General features: G+C 46.0%; 1 protein-coding gene across 1 annotated transcript; it reads right to left on the bottom strand.

The window, feature by feature from the left end:
* Nucleotides 1-3109: 3109 nt before the first annotated feature.
* LOC123076868 (actin-interacting protein 1-2) lies at nt 3110-8177 on the bottom strand. The gene is made up of 6 exons (XM_044499014.1): nt 7723-8177; nt 6938-7099; nt 6322-6508; nt 5390-5815; nt 4416-4823; nt 3110-3750 (listed from the first exon to the last, which is right to left on the bottom strand). The coding sequence occupies exons 1-6, from the start codon at nt 8112-8114 to the stop codon at nt 3493-3495; spliced, it is 1833 nt and encodes a 610-aa protein (XP_044354949.1). The 5' UTR covers nt 8115-8177; the 3' UTR covers nt 3110-3492.
* Between the last annotated feature and the right edge of the window lie 1213 nt (nt 8178-9390).

The following is a 9390-nucleotide window of genomic DNA, read 5'->3' as shown; positions in this document are numbered from 1 at the left end:
GGCGGCACGGTTGGGGTCGGGGGTCGCGGTCGCGGTTGCGCACGCCACGATGAGGAGAGCGGTTGGAAGGAGTCGGGGCTCGCGTGCTCGCGCGGTCGGACACGGCGCGTGCCATGCCGGGTCGCTGTTGAGCGGTTGCCGCCTTGCGCTTTCCTCACACACACACACGCACACATCCTTCGCATCGCGTTCCTTAAACTATTTCCTAACATTTGTATTTGACCAATCTTTCAAATTTCATTGGATATTACCTTCTTTTCCTCACAATGTGTACGGGAGAATCCATCTTAAAAAAACTTCCAAGAAAAACTGAAGTCACTGAGTTCCTACATTGATGTGTTTTTTGAAAGTCTTGTCCATGCAAATTCAGGGCTAGACTTAAAGGTTTTGTTTTCCACATAACATTGTCTACGCATGTTATTCCACCCCCTCCGTTTGTGACGTTGTTTTGACAGATCACGGGTTTGTCACCCCGTTAAATATGGAGAGATGAACTTTGCCGAAGTTCGAGGCTAGAACTACTTTGGTTGAGGATTCAAGTTGGAAGTGTGGACTTTCCTTTTTCTGACATGTGTGGATAGTGGAAAATGGGTCCGGCTCCCTGCTGGGAACCTCGCACGGATTTCCCTGCAGAGCCAACATATGTGTGACACGCGTCCTGGTAGGCCCCACCTCTCAAAATATATATTTTCACATCTGCTGCTAAGCCACCGTGTCCATTGGACTGACCTCGCCCGCACATCCATTGGCTTGTTGTCGTCCGTGCCCTTCTCCTCGAGCAGCACACTTCGTGTTTCCGTTCCGACAATGGCACCTAGAGACTGGTGCACTTTGCCTTGCCGTGCTAAACCTTGTGCGCGGGCATGAGTAGAGGGTAGTGAGGTGGCCGAGGAGCACCGGCGACGGGCCGACAAAGCCCCTCCTCGAAGCTAGGGAAGGTGAAAAGTGGCCAATAGAGATGAAAATGCGTAAACAAAAGTGTGGGATTTAGTTGGATATTTAGTTTTTTTTTTCTTTAGATACGATGTGAGGGCCTTGAGAGTAGGTTGAGTGTCATTTGCTTTCTGTGTGCTCTCACGCGTGGATATTTCTACCCACACCTGCTTGCCTATGAGTTATAGTTTTCATGAAAAACGTCGTGGCCATGCCTTGGATGAAACATGTTTGAAGGGACATAGTTTTTATTCTCTTTGAAGTATTTCATAACCTTTGTATTTGGCATTTTCTTTTATTTCATTGGAATTTGCGAACTTTGCTTTGGACGCGGTGTGTGCTATGCCATGTCGTTCTTGAGCGATGTCGCTTACAACACCCAGGTTGACATCAGCATCTTTTCCCCTTGAATATTACTTTCTCTCTCTCTCACAATGTGTAGGGAAGAATCCATCTTAAAAGAACTTGCAAGAAAGAACAAAGTCACTGAGTTCCTATATTGATTTTTTTTTTGAATGTCTTGTCCGTGCAAATTCAAGGCCAGACTTAAGGGTTTTTTCCACATAACATTGTATATGCATGTTATTCCATCCCCTCCGTCGTGACGCTGTTTTGACAGATCACGGTTTTGTCGCCCCGTTAAATATGAAGAGATAAACTTTGTCGAAGTTCGAGGTTAAAACTATTTGGTTGAGGATTCAAGTCGGAAGTGGGGACTTTCCTTTTTCCGACAGGTGTTGATAGTGAAAACTGGGTTCGGTTCCCTGCTGGGAACCCCACACGGATTCCCCCGCGGGCCAATAGATGTGTGACATGCGTCCTGGTAGGTCCCACCTCTCTTGCTGTTCGTGCCCTTCTCCTCAAGCAGCACACTCCGTGTTTTCGTTCCGACAATGGCACCTAGACACTGGTGCACCTTGCCTTTGCGGTACTAAACCTTGTTCACGGGCATGAGTAGAGGGTAGTGAGGTGGCCGAGGAGCACCGGCGACGGGCCGACGAAGCCCCTCCTCTCCTCTCCTCCGGATGGGGCGAGCGTGCGCCGTGCGACAGGGCAATGCAAGTGGCGCAGAAAAGGCGCACGACATGAACTATCATGACGATACATGTGGTACACGAACCCCCAACACCACACAAAGAGCCCCCCTTTATGTAAGATTTCGTCAAGTTCGGTTGGAGCATGTTCTTTCCTTCACGGAAGCAGAAAAGAACATCATCGGGGGCATATTCTCACCACGTAGAAGGATCGTGAAAGCTGGCGATCATCTCATGCGTGCTTCAGCTGAACTTTGTGCCTTGCTTCGTGCCAATGCCATGCGTCGTGTTCTCACACGACACGAGCAGATGGTTAAACGGCAGCATGATGCAGCTGGTTCACGAGAAGTACACAGAGATTATTTCTTTCTTCCCAGAGAGAACCTCTAGATGATCAAAAAAATTATCAGAGCCAGGTTTCGATCCTGGGACCTGTGGGTTATGGGCCCACCACGCTTCCGCTGCGCCACTCTGATTTGTTTGTGCCATTGCTGCAATCCTGCGCCACATAACCTCTGGTAACCCAGCAAAGACATGCATACAGTCGCACACCACCTTATTTACGTCCCAGGAAGAAAATCCTGCCCTTGATCAGTGGCGACTCCTGAACATAATCTTATGCTGGTTTTAACAAACAAATAAAAAGTACTCCCTCCTTCCATCTATATAAGGCCTAACCCCAAATTTTATTTTTCCATCTATACAAGGCCAAACGAGCTAACCAATGCATCTCCCACTTAATTTCCCCTTGCAGATCGCCTGGTCGTCCTTGTGAAAACGCAATGACGGCAACATTGATTTGCATGCATGCACAGAGCTGTTTCTTTTGGCCAATGCATGCAGGACCGGAGGAGTTATTGTTGGCTGCATGCAGAAAAAGGAGGAGAGGAAGTTGCGTGTGACGGTGTGAGGGATTAATGAAGTACTATTTCCAATATTTGCTCCTCTTTTTATGCAACAGCCTTGGTACGACAGATTCGAAACTTAGGCCCTATGTAGATGGAAGGAGGGAGTAGCTTTGTTGCAGGCCAAGCCTAATTAAGCAACAAATCAAGCTTACATGCTCATTATAGACGATACAAATATGAAAGTTTTCATGCGGACGGTAATGGCAAGGCAAGAGCTGTGGCACGGCCGGCCAGTAGGGTACAAAGCACATGTGTATGATTTCATGAAAACGCAAGTACAAAAATTGTCTCAGTTATTAACAACCAGTGCAGGGAGCAAACACAGAAAAAATATAACCACTCCAGGGAGCACACAGACAAAATATCACAACACACCATCACCCCCTGTATTCTCAGCACCCCACAAAACCAGACGATGCGTGGGAAGGAAACGATGACAGTAGGGTTCTTTCTTCCTGGAGCACACGAAAGAATCACATCACACAGAAAAAAAAAACACAGGCTAGAAAGCGCCGCCACCGCGGCCTGCGGGAAACAGGGAAACAGCGGCCGACCATAGCGATGTTTATTTTGATAGGCGGCCATGCTAACTGATGAATGGGGATGAGCCTGAGCGCCTACTGCTGCGCCAGTTTCCAGACACGGATGCACGCGTCCTCGCCGGCGGTCACCAGAGTGTCGTTGTCGGCGAAGGAGATCCCGTGGACCCCGCCGAGGTGAGCTCCCTTGATGGTGGTGCGGCTGGCCGCTGGCTTGTCTACGTCGTATATGATCGCGCAGGTGTCCAGCGAGCCCGTGGCGACGAAACGGCTGTCGGGTGACCAGGCCAGGCAGTTTACCCGAGCTGTGTGGAACAGCATGTTCTTCAGCTTCACCTGTCGAAGGAACACGGTATTAGATGGCAAGTTTCAGCTGGTAACAGCATTTTAGGTAAAAGCGGTACTGGACATTCCTTGACTGAAATCCTATCCTTGCATCAAGTCTAGCATATCTCCAGTAACCTGATGGTTAACAAACCGTGTAAATGGTAGTAGTAGTAGTAGTAAGGTACTTCAGATTGCATTTACCATTTCAGAGTAGTCAAGAACACAGGGTTATGGTGATGAATCAAGAGATAATATCAAATTATTAATACCAAATTCACGAGCTTTATTTACCCCAAGAAATATCAACGCAGGCTTCTGTAAAAAGGCAAAACAACGCAAGTCTCGAGTAATTTCTAGTTCAAAGCAGGTTCAATCACCCAAAAGACACTAGAAGCTAGGTGCAAAATGGTATTCTCAGCACAGCGACGAAACGGTTAACACATGGTCAACTGACAGAAAGGGTATTTTCAGAACCAGGACAACAAATTGGGGTATATTTGGAGCGAGAAATACTGCAAGGACATATCCAGAAATGGACAACTTTTTTGGGACAAACAGGAATTTTCTCTAAATTTAAATGCCACATAGAGTAATGTCTAACAAGTTCTGACCTAATAACAGGAAGTCTAGCATCCACTATTGGGCAATTAGAAAATGTTAAAAGTTGACAGTACCTCTCTAGTTGCCCGATCCCATGCAACAGCTTCCCTGTTGGAATCAGCAGAACAAAACATGGAAACATCCGGCGAATAATGTATGGTAGTAATAGGACCCCGGTGTTTTTCAAGTACCGCTTCTTCTGTAACAGTATCCCCACTGATGGAATAGATCCGCAGTTTCCCGTCTTGAGCACCAACGATAGCTTCAGTGCCATCAGGAGAAACAGCAGACGAAGTGATAGTGTAACTAACTTTTGTTGTGGAAGTGACGTTTGACTTGTTCAGCAATACGATCGCAGAATCTGTGGTAACCAGTGCAAATTCAGGTTGCTGAAGTGCAATGTTTAAAGCATTTGGCTGACCCCCTACATCAGCTGACTCAGCGTCTCCACACTGATCTCCATTAACAGGAATTCTGAAGACCTGTTTTCAAGGAGGAAAACATAAGTTCATCATCATAACCGAGCCTAACCATTGTCCAAACAGAAAAGAAGACATTGAAAAGCTTGAACCCAGTAGGCGATTTCATCTACTGATAAAATAATACTGCACAAGCCACATACCAACAGAACAATTATGTGCATTCTAAATTTTTGGGCATCTCAGGATTCAAAAATTAAAAACTATATGCATGAAGGTAGAAACACAATCTTCCTAGGCATTACTAAACTTGCATTTCAATCCAGCAATTCCCAAGTGAAATGAATTAAATCCCAGGGCAGGTTCAAAAATAATAATTCCCAGGATAGATAGCATCTGTTACCAACAATGAGATACGTATGTATTAGAAGCATATCACATTGCTGACCAAATATGGGCTTCAAATGCAAGACATGGTTCTTTTGGTAAGCCTATCATGTCCTTAGGCTAAGCGTACAAAGAATGATTATCACTTTGTTCTTAAGCCTATGCGTATTTCATTTATCCTGACATATATTCTGATGGCAGTAGTAAGCATATGGACCACCTTGCGTTTTCTTAGTTCTTACCTTGTTATCATACCCTGAAGTGATCAGCTCCTCTTCTGTGGCAACAAAGCATTTGATCTGGGTGTTGTTCTTACGAATCAACCTGCCACCATATCCAACACCCTGTATCCATTTTAAGATAACCCCGTCATAGCTTGTAGATAGCATAGTTCTTGGGTTACTTTGGGGAAAAAGTGCCAGGGCACTAGCAGTCTTCAAATGTCCTGCAAATGATACTGGCTCTTTGTCTGGATTGCTTGCGGAGAAGACATTAAATGTCCCACCAAGAGAGATTGTGACAAGATTATCATTCTGCCAGAGGCAACCCACAAGCATGTCATCGACACCACCAATACCAGTACAAACCAAAGTTCTGTTCAACGTTCCACTTCCATCCTCACTGATATCCCATACTTTCGCAGTTTTATCAGCAGAAACTGTTAGAACCTAAAGGTACAAGCAACAAACAGAGTGACATTAGGATTAGAGTTGAAGGTACGAGCAACAAAGATTCCACCATTAAGAATAGGTACACATATCAAACATAATTACTTAGAGCGAGACAAACTGATTGATGGATAGCAAAGATATATTGATACCGTTGAAGCACTATGCTAGTTAAAAATTGGATTGGAGTTTCAGCTGTAGACAATGATGCATGCACATCCTAGGTACATGATATATAATTCCAGGATTTGAAGATATTCTACCAACATATCCGCAAAAAAAAAGATATTCTACCAACAAACAACAATATAGATAGCACATGTTTTATGATTAACGGCATTATGTTATGTGAACTGAATCTGTGGTTGGCTCTGCAATCATGCCTAACAAAGGAACTCCGCATTTCAACAATAGACCAAGCCCAAAATCGATGGACCATAAACTGGAGACATTAAGTATGGATGATACAGTAATTGATATCAGGGAACAACTCAGATCAGACTTACTTGTTTACTGTCAGGACTCCAGCTAACAGCATATATGCTGCCTGTGTGACTGCCTTCACTGGATAGCTCTCCAATCTTATCTCCAGTTTTGCCATCATATATTAAACCCTTCTTATCTGAACTCACAGTGATAAACTTGGTTCCATCAGGTGAATACCGGATACAGTTAACAAAGTTAGTGTGATCCCTGAAATTCAAAGAAACAGGAAGATGTGAAATAGATGTTGTAGGGGTGCATGACATTAAATAAATTACAAGGTGAAGCATCGGTCCATAACAAATGACAAGCAAACGAAGTATTTGTGAAATATGCAGCCAACATGATTCCTACATAGCCTGCGATCATTGGAAATCATTATACCATGCACGTGAGGACTAGAGAGCAATATGGAGATTCTAAGTACTACAAATCTCAATTATGTATATACAGAGACAAACAGAAGGTTAAATGGTTAATACGTGGATACATAATGTGTATCAAGTATAAATATCTGATTTATGTGCAGTAAACCAGAAAGCTAAAGCAAACAGACCTTGGGAGCTGAAAAACTACGAAATCACACTTTCCAGTCGGTGTTAAAGTAATGAAATATGAATGTCAGCAATCACCGCTTACCTTATGGAATGTTTGAATTTGAATGGTGGTCCTTCATAGTAGTTTGCCAGAAAATCTTCACCACATGTGACAATGCGGAATGGTCGGGTTGGCTTGAAATCGCAACTCAAAACTCTCTTTGAGTGCCCATCAAATTCACCAACAGTGCTCCCAGAGTCCCACCTACGCATTTCAGAGAACTTAGCATAAGATTGCATACCAGGAGTGAAATAACACATAAGAGTTTCATGATAGGATGAACTTGAATGACCACAGCCTTCCATGATAACATGGCTGGTATGCCCACATGATGCTAACAGAAATGAGTATGATCACCATTCGTTACTGAAGTCAAACACAATGAAAATGGCATGTCTGTTATTCTAATCAACATCTTCCGCCCAAAAAGAAGAGGGAGGAGCATATTCCCATTTCATCATTAAGTCACCCCAATATCCGGAAGTGGAAAAATCCTCACAGAATGCATTCCATAATTGACTTCATTCCACAATTGACTTCTTAGGGACAGATCATGACAACAAATTATGTTACCTGCCTTATGATCATTGTAATTACAGGGGATCCATAACCCCAATGTCAATGGCACGTTATCCTTCTAATCTGCGACTCTACCATGTGATGTCTATCATAAATCACTCTCATATACTACCATTAGCTAGATGTGCACATTCTAATTGACAGATCGATGATAAAAAATTGCGCATGCCCAATCCCCAAATCCTTCCAGACCGAGATCGATACGGAAGGGAAGAGAGCGGGCAGGTGCGCGCGTGGGATCCGCTTACATGAAGGCGCGGACGAGGGACTTGCCCTTGCCGTCCCCGGAAACGACGATGCGCATGCCGTCGGGGGACCATCGGAGGTCGTCGACGCGGCCGGTGATGGGGCGGAACTCGGCCTTGAGGGCGCGGTCACCGTTGCGGCCCCAGACGCGGACGCATCCCGAGGCGTCGGCGGAGGCGACCCACTCGCCGTTGGGGGAGAAGCGGGCGACGGTGGTCGGGTAGGCGTGCTCCGTGTAGGCCCACGCGTCGAGCGGCGCGTCGAGGCGGCGGAAGATGACGCTGCGGCCGGAGCAGTAGGCGATGGTCTCCGTCTTGGCGTCCCCCGCCAGCAGGATCCCGCGCCCGCGCTCCGTCGCCGGCGAGCACGCGTACGTCTCCTGCAGCTGCGCCATTTTTGGTCTGGTTGATTGATCTGGGAGGAGAGGGACGGGAGTGGACGGTGGTTATGCGCTGACGGAACGGGACGGGATGGGGCTCGTCTGGGTACGAATGGTTGGGTTCCGTAAGGATTTCTGCTGTGCGGTTGACGTGTGGGGTCGGGCCTAGGCGGGTCCACGGGTCAGTGAGAGCAAGGGAATAGGTCGATAATAAAATACAGTATCAAACAAGAGCATGTGTAAGGGCATGTACAACAGGGTACAGTGAGCCATGTGTAACAGCTGTCATGTATCTACTACCCCTATCCAGAAATAAGAACCGAGGCAACCACCGAGCTCTCTCAGAGCTCAGGCATTTTCAACCGTCGGATCGTTTTACTTGATGCGTTTTCGGGCGTTGGGTCGAGCGGTGGGAGGAGCTGGGCCGTCGAATCGAACCTGCTCCCCTATAGAAATGAATAATTACCGCCCCTCCCGGTCTCGCTCACTCCGTGGCTTCGGCCCGATCTCGCTGACGTGTGGGGCTATTCGCTGGTGGGCCGCGCCTGTCAGCGGCTGTGTCTGGGGAGGCGCCCGGTGTATGCCTTTTGCGGTCAAAATATCATGCCACCGCCTGTAGTTTTCACACCCCGCCGAGGGCATTTGCGGGAATTCACGTGCGTGGTCGTGCGTGGCGTCCTGTGGGTGGCTCGGTTGGGTGTAAAGTCGAGGAGAGCGCTGAAGGAAATATGCCCTAGAGGCAATAATAAAGTTGTTATTTATATTTCCTTATATCATGATAAATGTTTATTATTCATGCTAGAATTGTATTAACCGAAAACTTAGTACATGTGTGAATACATAAGACAAAACAGAGTGTCCCTAGTATGCCTCTACTTGACTAGCTCGTTAATCAAAGATGATTAAGTTTCCTGACCATAGACACGTGTTGTCATTTGATGAACGGGATCACATCATTAGGAGAATGATGTGATGGACAAGACCCATCCGTTACCTTAGCATTAATGATCGTTTAGTTTTATTGCTATTGCTTTCTTCATGACTTATACATGTTCCTCTGACTATGAGATTATGCAACTCCCGAATACCGGAGGAACACCTTGTGTGCTATCAAACGTCACAACGTAACTGTGTGATTATAAAGATGCTCTACAGGTGTCTCCGATGGTCTTTGTTGAGTTGGCATAGATCAAGATTAGGATTTGTCACTCCGTGAATCGGAGAGGTATCTCTGGGCCCTCTCGGTAATGCACATCACTATAAGCCTTGCAAGCAATGTGACTAATGCGTT

Source organism: Triticum aestivum, chromosome 3D (assembly GCF_018294505.1).
Source record: "Triticum aestivum cultivar Chinese Spring chromosome 3D, IWGSC CS RefSeq v2.1, whole genome shotgun sequence".
Lineage (NCBI taxonomy): Eukaryota > Viridiplantae > Streptophyta > Magnoliopsida > Poales > Poaceae > Triticum > Triticum aestivum.
The sequence above is the reverse complement of the archived record's forward strand: the minus strand, read 5'-3'. Positions and strand labels throughout refer to the sequence as shown.

Coding starts and splice junctions, on each gene's coding strand:
- LOC123076868 (XM_044499014.1), bottom strand. CDS start 8,114: ATGGCGCAGCTGCAGGAGACGTACGCGTGCTCGCCGGCGACGGAGCGC. Junction 7,100..7,722: donor TCCCTCGTCCGCGCCTTCAT/GTAAGCGGATCC, acceptor TGAAATGCGTAG/GTGGGACTCTGGGAGCACTG. Junction 4,824..5,389: donor CTTCAGGGTATGATAACAAG/GTAAGAACTAAG, acceptor CCTTGAAAACAG/GTCTTCAGAATTCCTGTTAA.